Below are 17204 nucleotides of genomic sequence, written 5' to 3'. Positions count from 1 at the left end.
TCTTTTTTTTTGTACATGAAATATTTTTAATTTAAATTCATATTTGCAATTTTAAATAGTGTCTAAGTTAGTGAAGCCGGACCAGTTTACATTTTACCTGGGTATTCGTAGAACCCTTATAAACTGGAAAGAAATGTTGTATGACGATTGTGCTTATATTTAATGATAGGGCTTTCCATATTCTGTATTATATTATATTCAATTTCTAGTTATTCACCCCCGCTACAATAATATTCAGCAGTTTACCTGTTCACAGTTAGAGTTCATAGTACATTAAGAGTAAAACATTCACATTTCATCTTTCAATCAAGTAAGTTTTGCATCCAGTAACCATCCAAAATAGTTTTCTTTGTTGGACGAATTTGATAGTTATAATTTAGACGTTGAAGTTTAGTTTTTAGTGATTAGAATAGAAGTCCAATTAAATGTTTTAAATAAAACAGTGAATTTTTATTCTTCAACGAAATCATCGATCCGATTTAATTAGTTGCACAATATTAATTTGGCGTGCAACGTACAACGTTTGTACAGGTTGGAAAATTTCATTTTCATTTGAGATAGTTTAAGATCATCACCAGTTTTCCTACTCTTTTTATTTTCCTTACCAAGGAGTAGATTATCAGCCACCAAAAACGGCAAATACAATAGGAGAACCACACTCACCGAATCCTAAGTGTCTGGATCACCCCATTCTCAACAAATTGTTATGATCTTCAATTAAATACATCTGACTCTTATACGTACGTATTTATTCTAATGATAAGTATCTTTCACAGGTAGATGCCTATACGTACATATACTTTTGTATTATGTTTTGTGCTCATCCACGCGAAACAAGTATTCAGATTAGCTGGATAAAACAATCGCATGTACTATCAAGTAACTACAACATTTATACATACTTATCTACATACTACATCAACAGACAAATGAACAAAAATAAACTACTACTGTAACTATGTAAAATTCGTCTTTGCACCTGGTGAGAAACCTCGGCAAACGGGTCATGAATTCAAAGTTCGTCAAAAGCGATGTAACAGGTGCCACTTATTGTTAAACCAAATTCAGAATACGACAGATACTACACACGACTATGCAGATACATACGTACTATGTATGTATGGATAGATATCCTGACATTTATACAGGACAACGTATTATGTGTATGGGTTCGTTTATAGCTGCGGACGCCACATTTGTGATACCTCCGCATTATAATCGACTTTCTTCTTCTATCCAAAACCACATAGGTAATCGTTTTTTTTTTTCTGCGCACACTTTCGCTAATGCATATACACACATACACAATTTATTATACAAAGGCACGCACGATTTCAGCAGATGAAATTTCACGAGAAAACCCAACGTTTCCGACGTGAGAAAAACGTTATTAATGCCCGTAAAATAATCGACTTTAAATCACTTTCACATACACAGTGTCAGAAGAATTTACATCCAATTAATGTTTCAACTTAAAGCTACTTAAAAAAACACAAAGTGTAAAATTTTCAGTATAAGGTCCGTTTTGTTTTGATAAATATGTCACCTGAAACCTTCGCCGAAGAGCATTCAAATAAAAAAATTTTGACCGTCCTTCCTGTTGTTCCAGAGAGTATCCCGCACAACGAAAAAACGTTTTCCCTATTTTTTTTAGTACACTAAAATACGTTACAACCAGTAGAACAAGAATATAACAAATAAACGGAAACTTTACTACGTATTTCATTTTAACAAGAGAATGACAAGATTTTTATTTCACAACATCAGGTACCAGTACATCAATTAAGGGCAACTTTGATTGATAAAATTTAATTAGATAATTAAGATGTAAATCGTGAACCGATTTCAACACTAAAAGTAACGAATCGACTAATTGTAACAGTTAATTGTATTGCTGCGGACACCTAACTGAAATCAATTAATGACAATTACACCTTAAGTAGCTAATTATGTATGCATTGTAGATGTCCATCAACGGTTTGTGTAAGGAACAAACAAACCAATAATAAAAATTTGTTCTCTAATTGTCTAAGGCGTTGTCCATAGACCTTTTTATATGTAATAGAGAACAAATACATTTTAAGAATCTTTGAACTGATATTTTTTGTAAACGTTTTCCAATAGTTTTGAAAATAAAAATCAAATCGACTTCTGTAGAACTAAACGAAATAAAATAGTAAAAGCTAAAATTCTATGTAACAACGTAAAAGGAAATCAAAAATTAGTCTCTCTACAGTATGTAACTGACGATAACACTTTAGTTATCAAAACGAATTTTAGATTTTTATGTAGGATTTTGCACACGATACAATTGAGTTCCTTTACAAATGCACTTCTTGAAAACAAAAATATACTCAACACATAATTTTTTTAGATTTTCATAAAGCAGCCATCAAAACAACAAGGACGAGATAAACATTCCATTCGATTAAAATTTCAGGCACTAATATGAAGTTGTCGAACTATTTCCAATTTCCAAGAATATGACACTTGATCTTAAGCAATTCAGTCAGGTAGAATAAACAAGATATCATCTAATAATAAAGACGTGCATTCCAGAGAAGATTTTTACCTGCTTGGCAATAATGTATTTAAAAATGCCATGTGTAAATAATAACAAAACCACAGGATCAATTTTCCGGTTAAAAACCTTACGATATATCGAACAAAAAATAAATTATATCTGCATTGCTATTTGAACATTTTTACTGTCTGATAAATCGTTAATTACACAGAAAATTATATGGTATTTTATTACTGTATTTGTTGACAAAAACCCATATGAAATACAAAATCTTCACATAGAAGTTGAAAATGTAAATTACAAATCAAGTTCTTTTTCTTTATCTATTTATTTAGTAAATGCAAACAATAGGTTTGCATTTTTCTAGTTCCAAACGTAATACGTGTTATAATTTATATCCGTTACAATATTAAATTTTCATTAAGACGACATTTATGTAGGACCTCAGTTAAACATTAATTGATATAACTAGGCCTGAATGCTGGAAATATGACGGTGACATTTTCATTTAGGAAATTAATTAGGACCACATCATCACCTACATTTCTTGAGAAATTAACTAGATACAAGATTCTGTAATATACTCGAGCATTTTATTTGGAATTATTAAGGTCAAAAATTCTTCACGTCAACTCAATTTGGTTCTATGGAAATAAATTCAAGTGTAACTAACTGAGAAAGCACTACTTGTACTAATGAGCTCCGAAATTACCTTGAAGTAAAACTTAAAATTAATGAAATGTTGGGTAAACACAGGTTTATGTGGATAAATGTTACTTCTATTTANGAACCATCCCTGTTTGTTGATGTCCAGTTCAAAGAAATTCCCAGGCGTGCCTATGAATAAATATCTTCAAAGTGATAATAAAAATTTGTACAAACTAACAACTATCGTAAACTAATATAAATATAAAACTTAACTTACAGCACGTCTTCTAAATATTACAAAAATATATACAATGACTATACACAATGATTATATACAATTAACAAGGACCGAACATCTAATAACAACATATTTATTGAAGAAAAGGTTTTTCAAATATTACAAGGAAAATAAAATGAAGTATTTATAGTTCTAAAGAAATAAAAAGTAAAGCTATTAGTTGTTGTCCAATTTTATTCCTAAGTCAGTGGATTATAAAAATATAAGCATTTGCTTATCTTTTTTAACAAATCGTTGAGAAATATAACTAAAAAATCAAATTAGAATTACGTTAATTAATGAACAGGTCTAACCATCAGCAGCTCCTTCAGAAACAATACTCTTTGAAACTAATTACATTGGGTAAAGAACAACTACGGGCAAAACCAAATTATGGCGTAAATACTTTAGCACACAAAGGAAAAGCTATTTCACCAACAAACGAAAAACCAAGTACGGTGGTCGACCTTTCTATTTGCGTCAATCAAAAACCTCAATCGCTAAATTGGTTACGCTTCGAAGTACAAATAGGAATGTAAAAACTGCACTGTTATCAACGCGCACTACCTATACGTACATGTATAATACGTAAGGGGCTTGGTATACAATCAAAATGATTGAATGTGGTTTTTATAATACGGAAATTGACGGAAACCCATTTATTTTATCAGCCTAATTAACAGTAACCTTCCCTACCTACGAATATAATATGTGGCCGATTTTAGACGTTTTGCAAGTGGACATGTATGTATATGCACCTGTATCACTTTTATAAATGACTAGGGAACAGAATACAATAGGGTAGAGTGGACAGGACGGATAATGCATTAGATAAATTGACGATTATAAGGCGGAAATTCGCAATGAGAAACAAGGTCAGAGTATTTACATAATAAATTACCTTTCAACCGAAATGTTACCTATACAATAAAACTGCCATTTGTTGTATTTCACATAAATAAGAAATGTACCTACGCACTAAAAACAAATCGTGAAGATGTAACTAGATCAATAAAATTAGATTAGAGTTAAATTCCATTTGTGTTACTTTTGAATAATAAAAATAACTCGATTTTACCTGCAATTAAAAGGTACCTATATACGGTGATGCCGAATTCCCTCCCGCAGGTAGTTTTGGTTAAAATATNAGGGGACTCACCTACGAAATGGAAAGGGTAAGATAAGGAAAGAATCATCTCACCGGAACTCGCAGGATCAATAAGGGGCTCCTTGGCTATACCTGAGAAGCACTAGGGAGTCAAAAGAGCCGAGTTTACCCGGCTCTGCCTTAACAAATTCAATGTTTAGAAATTCGTGTGCGTCTAGCTTTTTGATACAATCATCCAGAAAAACTTTATTAGTTTTAGTTTGTCTTGTATTTGACCAATAGAAGGGTAGCCTGATAAAATTATTATTGTTATTGTGGTGTATATAATATATGAATAATGTTAAGATTAATATGTGATGTGAGGCTGTATTGATTATTTATTTAATTTTAAAATGGTTTCCCACTACCTTAACAAATTCAATGTTTGGAAATTCGTGTGCGTCTAGCTTTTTGATACAATCATCCAGAAAAACTTTATTAATTCTAGTTTGTCTTGTAGTTGACCAATAGAAGGGTAGTCCGATAAAATTATTATTGTTATTGTGGTGTCTTTAATATATTAAGATTATATGTGATGTGAGGCTGTATTATTTAAACAACCCTTTATGACTTTATAGTGGCAATTAGCACTCAAGGTCCGCCGCCGTTGGGAGGCAATTGATGTATAATTAGGAGGGAATTCGACATACGGAAAATTTTAACCCTAATTAAAAACAGGTATATGGGAGGGAACTAGGCATTATCCCTTATATGCACTCAGTAGAAATAAAATGTGCAATAATTTTACTATGGATTCAATCTGGATAAAATAAGTAGGACCAGTTTCAAAATCTGTATTACAAATCCATTTCCGATTTCAAACTTGTGCAACACATTTTCGTTTTTAAACTAAATCAACCTGATGGTCACGACACTTTTTTCCGCTTTTCAATTTTGATTATCCACATCGACATCTCCCACCCAATTCGTACCATAAATATAACAACATCAAGTGCCTTGAACTGTTTCAAAATCCCTCTGGTCAATTTCTCATCTATATAAAAATTGACGTGATGCACCGGTGCGTGACACCGTTACAATTTTTGTGGCCTTGCAATAATTTTTTAGTTGGTCATACTTTCGTTGCATCTGTTTGCAAAATAAGCACTCCACTTCGTTTACTGACCGAAAAGGAAAGGTAAATTTTGTCGATATTAAACAGAAAAACGTTTCTTTCTTAATTTCATGCACTACTTAAAGTAGTAATTAATTATTATTCTATGTAATTTGTTATTCTTAACCATCCTCTTTAAGGTTAGAAGTGTTCGAAATGTGGTGTTATATGAAGTCTTAGGACTGACGACCTTACTATGATGATGAACCATCCTATATACATACAATCATCTTATTATTGTATATATGTAGTTATCACTGAGGACAGATTATTTCACCAGAACATGCATATCAATTTTTCGTTCCCTACAAACTTGTAGTTAGGTAAATAGTTCGTCACTTTTTTTGTGTGTGTTACTTCCCTTGCTCGAAAAACAGTTTATAAGTTTCTATTCGTGTTTTTAGTAGAATACCAGAGGGTAATATATACACTTCGAGTTAGTAAAACACAGACAACATTTTAACAAGGTAAAAAATCGCTTTACAATGAGCATAATTCAGTGATTGCAGGTTGAAAGCACGGCATTCACTTCACGTTCGTGGTATTAATATCTTCAGCACACCCTAAACAATGTAGATCGCTGGTGAAAAGTAACACAACCGAATACTTTGCACCTTGGTCTGTCTTACATGAATGTTAAATGCAGTTTACAAAGAACAAATGGGCGCCGATTTAGAACGTACTTACTACGTATTATGTAGATGATGAAGAAAGCAAATTGCAAACGGTGAAAGAAACTTTTGTACTTATACCTAACAGAGACAATAAAGGAAATAATTATAATTTACAAAAGAAATTGTGTGAGATAGCAGTTTTAACATACATATACCAACCTGTACATATTCTTAGAATGTTTGAAAAAAAGTGTGGAATAAACAGAATAGGGAAGATTATAGTTCAACTGATGGACGAAATATATTTTATTCGATAAATTCAAAATATTTTTCCTTTTAGGATTAGACTAAAGTCGTCAAAGTATAATTACCAATCAATCTAACAGAATCATACCTATGCCTTTTTCTAAACAAAGGTAATTCATTTTCATTAAAACCAAAGGTGATACTTATCTATGCATATATTTATATCGAAAAAACATATGAACACAAGAACAACTGCCTGTTTCACTATAGGAAATTTCAATCGCGCATTCTTCGTGCTTCTTTCGCGACCGTTTTACCCAGCATTTAGGTAATTATTATCAATTATTTTCTTGATGTGCATGTTATTATAATTGGTGAGTTACCTATTACAACCTTCGGTGTATCGAAAGCAATCTTCGGCCAAATGCAACATACACACACCTCCGCAAAAGAGGCAAGTAGAGGCAGAGAACACGGACAGTTTTTAAATACATTCCCTGCCTAGGGCTATGGGTTATTCGGCGAATTAAACTGGTTTTCGCGATGTTGGGTTTCGCGTAAGATCATTAAAGAGACTCGTTCACTGGGACACGCAGTGTTGCCAATATGGATATACATATACATACAATACCATAAATGTATACCTAAGTGCATGTTACATACTTGTGTTCATTTCTCTTTTGCAACGTATGGTATTACTCCTGCTTTAGTACCTTTACCCATTCATTAAAACCAAATTAAGTGCTAGTTAGACTCTGGTAATAACCAAGTATATTGACGCAGATATTTTCTTAGTCATAAACAATTTAATGTCGGTTATTATGATACTTTTCTTCTGAGGATTACGTAAAATTAGCTCTAATGAACTTGATGATAAAATAAAATTTCTATAAACACTGCTAATTTCTTAATCCTACAGAACACTGCACACAATAAAATAAAACCAATATCAAAATTGGCTACTTATACTCTAGATATAAGAAGAATCTGTGTGATTTTTATTAACAAATTTTAGTTAATATTCTTGAAATGATGTACAGTAGTTATTGTTCAGAGGGATTTGTGAATATCTCGATAGAGTTACGTATTCACCAAGATCAATTCTGGGGTCTGTACCCGAAATTAATATTGTTGAAACAATGTAAAGTGGTTGTTTCTCAAAAGAATTTGTGAATATTTCAATCAGTCTCGCTTATTTCTTATTAAATTTCATAACTCCCTCCGTTTTCCTACCTATTTTTTTGAATACCTCCTCATTTCTACCTTTTTTATTCGGTATTTTTAACTCCTGTTTCTTCTTCTAATATATCTCTAACTAGTCCTTTAAGCCCAAGAAGCTATTCTACCAACCAGTCCCACCTATTTCATATTAATTTTCATAACTCCTTCCGTTTTCCCATTAATTCGAATATATATCCTCATTTTTAGCCTTTTCAATATGACATTTTTAACACCACATCTTAATTACTTTTAACCCTTTCTTTTCCGTTGCGCTCACCGTATACGTTTCACGCTCTTACAGAGTCCTACACCTTTAATAATTGTTTTCGAATTTCTAATTAAATAAATAAATTCAACTTTTTTTACTGCGTAAAGCATCCACGGATTACAATAAAAAACAACCACTCGAGCACGTTTTAATTGTGTAAAAGCGTTAATAGATGACAATAAATTTAACTGATCAACATTTATAGACATGTTCCAATACTAATTCGGTATCAACACTAATCAATTATTCCGCCAATTTACGTAACTTCCGGTTATTGCGTGACGGAAGCCATTGATAACTTATAACTTTCAATTGACGAATTACTCATTAAATTAATATTAAAAGTGAAAGTAAACGACCATTATACACCGACTGTGCTCGGATTTAAATTGCTTTAGGTAGCTAGTAACTAGTAAATAGTCACACTACAGTCAAAAGACAAATTACTAATTAAAGAACCCATTTTTACGGATTTTTATGAATTATTGAACCTATATTCAAATGACATGCATATTGTGAAGAAACGGTAGAATAGTTACATTTTCTCTACGAAAAAAAATCTTCTTGTTTGAAGCAATTTGTTTAAAATTAAAAAATTAGAAAGCAGATTATGTACTCTAGAAATTCCGTCACTTTAATCTACCTAAACTCGTCTAGCAGAATTCCAAAAAAATTGAGTAAAAACAATTAGTAATCAATCCTTTCTAAAAGTGTAAAAGCAAGTGTTGTCTAAATATATTAATAACAGGAATTTAACACTCTTATATTTCTTGTGCAATGAAAGATTGCATTATGTTAACATCTTTAAAGTGTTTAAAGTACTACGCTGCTGGGCAAGGAGAACCACAACAGGTATTTTAATTGACTGTAATAGCTGTAGCATGGTTGTAATGGGGGAGTCATTAGCTCATCTTTTGGCATGACATGTAATTTTAAAGATTTAAACGAATCTACGGATGTTGTTAACAGGTGGAAAGTTCGAGCGGAAGTACCAGGTGTTCACGGTTCTCATTTTTTAATTGTCTAAGAGCTTTTTCCGCAACAGTTATCACGGTTAAAAAGTTTTACAAACTTTTCTGTGCAGTTTTATGCAAGAGAAATAATAAAATAAAGAAACGTCTTCGAATAGTGTGTTTTCTTGAATATGGTTATTTTGATGCAAAAAATGTGCATGACAGGTAGTAAATAAACGTCGCGTCTGCCTATATTTCTTTACTTTATAAAATGCATCAACGAAATGAAACTGATGTACTTGTTCAGCATTTACGACTATTCAAAACTAACTCACTTTCTAGTTTGTTCTCATTATGGACAAAATCAATTACTTATTATTATTTAAATCCGCTCAGCACGTACCACAGCACACAAAAGCCTAGTTAACGTCTCAGATTGTGTTATATCATTAAATTTAAATGCGAACAAGCCAATAGGACAATGCTGAACAATTTGACCGGCTTAACGCAATCATTAAATTAAATTGATGATAAACTGTGAGCGATCCAATCCAAAGAATGTGTGTTTTCTAGGTACCCTTTGTAAGAAAAGAAATACCCTTTCAATGTCAAATTATTAAGGCGTGACTTTTAAAAAAATTAATAAAAACATTGTAAGTATAGAATAATTCTCAGTGTCATGTTCATATTTTTTTCTTGAATTATGTTGCTTTATTCAACGTAAAAATAAAAAACGTACCTGTATCTCTAACGGCCAATATATCTTACAAATGTAAAACATATTGTTAGAACTGTAACCTCAGGTTTTCTTTTATGTTCTAAAAATGCTTTAAGAAATAAAATAAAAACTTTGACTGTCTCTATCATATCAAAATTTTCCGTCTATTTCAATAGATAGGCGCTGTTTTCAAAGACATCTTTTGGACAGTGAATCTAAATAGCGTCTTGCATCATTGTTTAAAAGAAGATATAAATAACGATTCAGAAACATATAAAACGTTGTCCTTGAGGCCTCTATTTCTGTAATGTATCACTAATTGTAAAAACTATCGTTCCAGTCAGAATCATGATTTCATATTTCACAATAATAAAATCAAATAATAATAATAATAATCCTAGAATATTGACTGATATTTATTATTATATATTACGCGCACCAAGTCGCATTACCGACTACTTTATCTTATCTGTCAGTATATTTAATGATAACAAAAATGAATCTTCGACGTAAATATCCACTATTTACTGCATCATATTCGAAGCATCACAATTGAAAATTTAGATTGAACAATTATTCATATTTGAGACGTAAACTAAAAGTGCATAACAACTAATATGTAATTTAAATGAAATTTGATTAGAAACGCTCTTAGCAATGAAGAAAAATTTACACCAAGTAACAGATTAACTAATTTGCCTATACTCTTGTAAATGCGGTTCCCAAATATCATCAAATATCCGATAACACTGTTAAAGAATTATATAATACTGTTAGAAAATTATTTAAATGGCCGAAGATTTTGAAATATGTATGTCCATGTGGGTAGATAAATATACGAAATAGAAGCACAGGTCACCTGTTTACTGCCATCGTACCGGTAAATGTGTATAATTTTGCTAATAATCGATAATTTAATTAGCAGAAACCACCTAACATGGAAATGTTACATTGGAGATAGTGTGTGAAGGACATATACAAATTACATACACAGCTTTTGCAATCACAATATTAATTTAAGTGAATTTGGTATTTAATTTCGCAAAAAAATATTTCTGGAGAAAGTTAAATATCTGCTTGCTGGACACCCAATAAATGCAATTAAAAATTATACTTTTATGTAACAACAACAAAGTTCATACTTATACTAAAATTTTCGCAGAAAATATTGTCTGTACGTTGGCCTTTAATAACTTTTATCTTTTACAATTTTATTTGTCAAAATGTTTAGCTTTGTTTCAGGAATCTGCAATAACATGACAATTTCACTGTTTGTAGTCATACCTAGATAAGATAATCTACTACTTGCCCATAGGTACATGAAGGTTAATCCAAAATATCGTAATTGCGGTCTATTAAATTACATATACTAGAACATCTCAATTTTTTATTTTACGTCATCTTCAGAAGTACAATAGTGACAGTAATGACTGTTGAGTATCAACACATCATTACTAAAGTTGTAACATACAATACGAAGTGCAACTTTTCGCTTTATTAAAAACCGCCTGAACGACTATTTAGCCAATTTTAGAAGCAGCACTTTTTTCGTAAAAAAAAGTGGAATTAAACGTGACAATTTATTCGAAATTTACGGGTCAATCTTCAACAAGTCAACACATGTGTGTGTATGTATACAGAGACGCTTACAAACGATATTTGTTTGAAAGCCAAGGAAGTTCACTTTTAACTTCCAGCTTTAAATTAATGAAAGAGTTATGAGAGTAATAACCCCTTAACTTCGGTGTTCAATTAAATAAGTCGATTTTTGCGGTAACCGTTGCCGTGTAAAGTAATAAATATGACGCTAGAAAACGCCGATCGTTCAAAGGTTTCGCGCAAATATGCAGTAGGTCATTTTTAAAATATGCCAACCGACTACTTTCCCAACACACATTAATACGAAATAACTTGTATACCTGTTCGTCCATTAGCTATCTATAAGATAATAACGCATTAATATACAGGTAGTTAAATTTTAAATGAGAATATGTTTCAAAACAACCTTTTCATTTTAACTCTGATTCATTTTACTAGCACGATAAACCAAAAAATTTAGACTGTTTTAAATTGAAAAAGGGATGGGTGGGTTTTATGTTGCATATTGTGCACATAGAAATATAAACTAGAGTGAAGGGGGCTAACAGGAGAAAAGCGGTGAGGTAACAGGTGCCTGGATTCTATTGGTCACCCTACTGCAGCGGTCGGCGAACCGGGGTAAATTACCCCAAATGGGGTAAAAATTAAATTTTTGGGGGTAAAAATGAAAGTTTTGTGAGTAAAAAGTATATATTTTTTTCAACTTAAACAATTTAGCGACATATGAAGGCCAGAAATTATCATTTACTTATATTTTCTGTGGGGGCGAATTTTTTTTTTCTTCAACTTTATATTACTTATATTACTATTATTACCGTCATGTATTACTAGGTATTACATTGATAAATTGAATAAATGATGTCTAAATTAAATTTTTAGTTATTGTTTTCTTTTCAAAATTATCATGGGGGCTATAATATGAAAGATGCTAAAAAGAGGCGATTTCGTTTTTTTTTTGCTCTTCGCCATGGGGTAATATCAACTTACACAAAAATATTTTGGGGTAATGATTAAAAAAGTTCCCCGACCGCTGCCCCACTGCATACACGTAGTACGTCAATTACGGTGTGATATATGCTTTCTACTTTCGTTGAATGCTATTTTCTAGGATACAAAAATAATTGTCTACCTTTTTAATTGCATACAAGTTAGCGACTGTTTTAGAAGATTTCTTTCTTGTTTGTATGTTAACATTATGTGTCGCCACAACTTCATTCATCCTCACATATTCACATTAATCTTTCCACCGCGGACACCATAAAGCGTTCCACAACAAGAAAAACAAGTTATTTGTATAATTCATAAACAGAAAGAAGTGGAAAGAATGTCGAATATGATTTCACCGTCGAATGATACAGCCAATTCCAAAAATGCTTGCAATGCTTGAAATAGGAGACTATTCAGCGACGAACGTGTACATTAGGTTTACAAAGAAAAAAGAGCTTTTTTAGAAAATTTTTCATATTTTTTTTTTAAACAACAATTTTAATCTATTGGAACAACAACGTGAATTATGACACGATAGTTATGGATGCAATAAGTGGTATATTTTTTTTATAGAAGCTTAGAATTAGTAGGAATAATGAGACTAACTTGCACATGAAGATATTAATGAAAGTTCCTAATCCTGTTATATCTACTAATTTGACTTATTCCTCTGAAATCACCACAATATTAAAAAGGTAAAGATTTAAAACCAAAATGCTACTCATGGGTTTTGAACTGAAAAGATATGGCTGTAATTGTGTTTTATTTAAAGCTACAGTAATTAAACCAAAATTAAGAACAAAAGTCGTCTTGTTATTGCTTTTGTGCTTCATTAAAACTCCTATTTTCTAAATGTGAATTATTACTCTTTACCATTACTTTAAGTAACCACCCAGTACAAATTTATAGGTTAGACAAAATTTAGAGTGACAGTTTTAATTTGTATTTATTATATTTAACTTTTCTAAATTTCCAGAGCAAATAAATTTCGACAAAAATGGATATCAAAATGATAGGGTGTTCTCGCAGATGCGACACGTGGTGCGTTAAAGGCCTTATCGATGCAGAAAAATTGATAAAAATGGAAAAATTGTACGAAAATCTCCTCAAATCTAACTCGAAGTCACTGCTCAGAAAGCATTTAAATCGCGATTTGTACAATTCGTTGAAATTTATACGAACCCATAAAGGCATCACTTTACTAGAATGCATCAAAAGTGGATTGGAAAACTATGACGCTCTAATTGGTATAAATGCCCCAGAACCGGATAGTTACAAAATTTTTGCGAATATATTCAACCCCATTATCGAGGACTATCACATGGGTTTTCAACCAAACGCATTACACCCGTATCCTCGTTGGGGCGACGTAAATGCCATTGAAAACATTGATCCAGATGAAAAATATATTAGGAGTGTTCGCATTTCAGTTTCCCGCAACTTATCATACTATCCCTTTATTTCACAGCTGGAAAAACACGATTTTAGGTAAAAAATAATAGTGTAAGATCCAGGACAATTCTTATAAATTACAATCTGCCCAACAAAAGGGAAAATAACGTTCTGAATAAGTATCAATCTCTGTGTGAGAAAGTATTCGTTAATCAAAATTTCAAAAGCCATAATACGAAATAATCAATTGCACTTATTCTTACAGACAGATACAAAGGATCGTTGCAAGGGCTTTTAAGGCACTACCAGAAGAGCTACGGGGCGTTTATCGTCCCTTAAAAATATTGTCAGAAGAAGAAGTACAAGAATTCCGAAATGACCATATACTTTTCGAAAATACCAATCCAATACTTATGAGTGGAAATGTTTATAACTATTGGCCATCCGGCCGTGGGATTTTTTACAATGACAATCTCGACTTCGTCGTTTGGGTGAACCAGAAAGACCACATCCGGGTAATATCGATTGAAGAAAACGGAAACATCGGAGACGTGTACCGTCGACTGTACAAAGGGATCGGTTCACTCACGAAACAGCTCAACTTTTGCAGAAACAGACGATTGGGTTATTTAACATTTTGTCCCTCTCGTTTAGGAACGACACTCAATATTTCCGTTCAGATTAAAGTGTGTTATTTGCCACGCCAAAAAAACATTTTTAAAAGCATCGCAGATCAGCGCAATTTAGTTATCAAGCGAGTACCGGGAGACCACCCCAAAGGGGTTTGTTATTACCAGATTTCCAATAAGTTCAGTTTGGGCAAAACGGAATTTCAATTCATGAAAGAGTTTTGCGACGGTGTTTCTGAAATTATCAGCGCAGAACAAGAACTACAAGAGAAAGCACTTGCAGAAGCAGCGCTATTAGCCGAAGCAAATAAAGAAGAAACATCTGCTGAAGAGCAATCTTAATGAAAGAAATTATTTATGATAATGACTGACAATTGCATAACAAAAATGTTGTATGATCATTTAAATGGTATTGTAATACTGTGATGTACCTACCTGTTCTTTTATTATGATGTAATTTTCGATGTGCTTCTCTAGTAAAATGTGAAATTATTATGATTATATGAAAATATAACATTAAATAAATCATAACAACTATTAGTGGTTTTATTAATAAATTCAATAATTAAATTCAGCTTAAAAATGTAAAGCTGTTAAGAAATAATCTTAAAATATATGTATTTTGTTAATAAATTCGGTAGTCAGTAGTTGCTCATAGTTGTTGTATTACTTTCTAATTTCTATAATTGTTTTCTATTAAAATACGAAATGTTTTGTTTAAAATCTGCTAAAATATAATCACCAATTTGTGTTAATTAACCAAGTATGTAGTTTAATCTGCTGCTAATCACTGTTAGCAATAGAAGAAATAGGTAAAATGACTGGAAAGCGCAATATTTGATTGATTTATAAATCATATGCGTATAACCATGGTAAGTAATATGTTTTAACAAATTCACTGCGAATTAAGGATTAGATATATTATCTATTTTACTGATTAATACCTGAACGAGATCAAAAATTTCACATACGCGTAAATATTGCAATCCGCTTTTATTACTTGCCTGTATATTATTCATAAATCCATTGGAATCCGTTATTTTTGTGATTAAAAAATAGAATTTTACATACCTAACAGTTCTCCTGTACTCTTATAGAATAATATAAATAAGTTAGTCGCGTTAATATACTTTAAAGAAAACAAGGCTTGTTCAGATTTCGTTTTTTCCAAAACGGATTTCGTTCTTTTGGGTCGAATTCGCGATTCCGAATTCAAATCATGCCTAATACTTTCAAGTGTATATGCGACAAAATAACCATGCAATGTGTGTCCGTAACCAACACCAACAAAAGCAATTTAATGCTAATTCGTTGCCCAGATGAATTTTAAACAACCCTAACAGTAAATAAAAACTGCCACGAATTGGTGAGCAGGTTCTTGTGATAATTTGAGCCTGAAGTAGAAAAAGAATAAAATGAAGCAATGTTGAAGGCATTTGCGATACAATAGATCAAGGTTTTTGTAAAATAAATATGATTCATGCTACAAGTTTCAGTAAGTAATTTGTAATGACTATTATCGTCATTAATTTGTAATAATGGGTAATGATACTCGACAATAATCTACACGATAAACTCCAATGAACATTTGTAACAGTAACCGAGTAAAAATAGTTCAGTAATATTGTTAAAGTTCGTAATGCCTAAACTCTTTAGTAGAATCGGAGGGGAGATTTAAAATTGCAAAAAAAGTACAGACGCTCAGTGGCCTATTAATCAAATCATTTATTTTTTTGAAAGACTCCATTTGGTAGAACATTAAAATTTGCTTGACATTTAAAATGTATTTCATCTCTCGGCGTGTAAAGCGATTTACTGTTACAACTTCTATGAGCGTGAACGATTTGTTTTGACTCCTTTTCATTTTACGTTACACGGTGCGTGATTTACGAAATAAAGAATGGAAAAGTAAAATTTGCAACGTCCGGTTTAGCAACAGTCAGACAAGACAGGGGCGGCGATGTAATTAAGCCAATTAAAGGTTTCGTGCTTCGCGAACTGTAATCACTTACGGCATCGGGTCGACTGTTTTTTATTATTTTACCGCTGAACCTCTAATGTAATAATATTACCTTTTAGGAATTTTACGGTTAATATGCATAAATATTAAAGGCCACATTAGGTACTACATTCAACTTCTACTGCAAGTATGAAACTAGAATGGTAGTAAATATTAATAGTATATGAAACACTTTGAAATTCAATAGTGGTTAGTATTAAATATTAATGTAAAAATTAATTTTTAATTTTAATCCACTATAAATTATCGCAAGTTAATGAAGAAAAATTGTTACTGTTGTCACACCCTCGTCGGGAATCGAACCCGGGACCGTCGGCTTTGAGCATCGGTGCGTAAAGACAAAGGTCCTGGGTTCACGTTAAAGCAATGAAAAATTGTGATTAAAAAATTCATTTTTAAAAACCCGACACAAAACGAGAGCAGCGACGCTGACTCTCATTAGCGACATTACACCTGGTGTAAAGAACCTTCTGATTGGTTAGATAATACCGTTCTAATGTTCTATTGTTTCAATGAACGAGTTTAGTTTCTCATCAAACCGTCGGCGTTTCCGTAAAATTACTCTACGAAAACTAGAACAAATATCAACAAAAACAAACTAACGCAGGACGCCGTATCAAGTTGATACATAAAGAGAAAAAGAGAGAGAAGCAAACTTTCAAACTTTTTATACTACACTATAGCCGCAGAACAGGTGAATGCACAATTAACAAAGAACCAGACTTCCTTCCATTTATCGGTTGCTTAAGACTTTTGAATAACACTGACCGTGATGAGGCGTTGTGGAAACAGAAAATAAAGGATTCTCAAAATGTAATATTTACCTTCGAGTTTAATAGGACCGGTA

The 17204-nt window shown here is 31.9% G+C and overlaps 2 protein-coding genes across 4 annotated transcripts in view; one reads left to right on the top strand and one right to left on the bottom strand.

Annotated features, from left to right (window-relative positions):
* Window positions 1-17204, bottom strand: part of LOC108744817 (anaphase-promoting complex subunit 11) — a 42210-nt gene that overhangs the window by 14500 nt on the left and 10506 nt on the right. The window lies entirely within an intron of this gene.
* LOC108744815 (arginine kinase-like) lies at window positions 12334-14872 on the top strand. Its single transcript, XM_018480756.2, has 2 exons — window positions 12334-13804; window positions 13974-14872. Exons 1-2 carry the CDS (start codon window positions 13314-13316, stop codon window positions 14677-14679), a joined length of 1197 nt encoding a protein of 398 aa, XP_018336258.1. The 5' UTR covers window positions 12334-13313; the 3' UTR covers window positions 14680-14872.

The sequence above is a fragment of the Agrilus planipennis genome, unplaced genomic scaffold (genome assembly GCF_000699045.2).
Source record: "Agrilus planipennis isolate EAB-ADULT unplaced genomic scaffold, Apla_2.0 scaffold35, whole genome shotgun sequence".
Lineage (NCBI taxonomy): Eukaryota > Metazoa > Arthropoda > Insecta > Coleoptera > Buprestidae > Agrilus > Agrilus planipennis.
The sequence above is the reverse complement of the archived record's forward strand: the minus strand, read 5'-3'. Positions and strand labels throughout refer to the sequence as shown.

Coding starts and splice junctions, on each gene's coding strand:
- LOC108744815 (XM_018480756.2), top strand. CDS start 13,314: ATGGATATCAAAATGATAGGGTGTTCTCGCAGATGCGACACGTGGTGC. Junction 13,805..13,973: donor CTGGAAAAACACGATTTTAG/GTAAAAAATAAT, acceptor TTATTCTTACAG/ACAGATACAAAGGATCGTTG.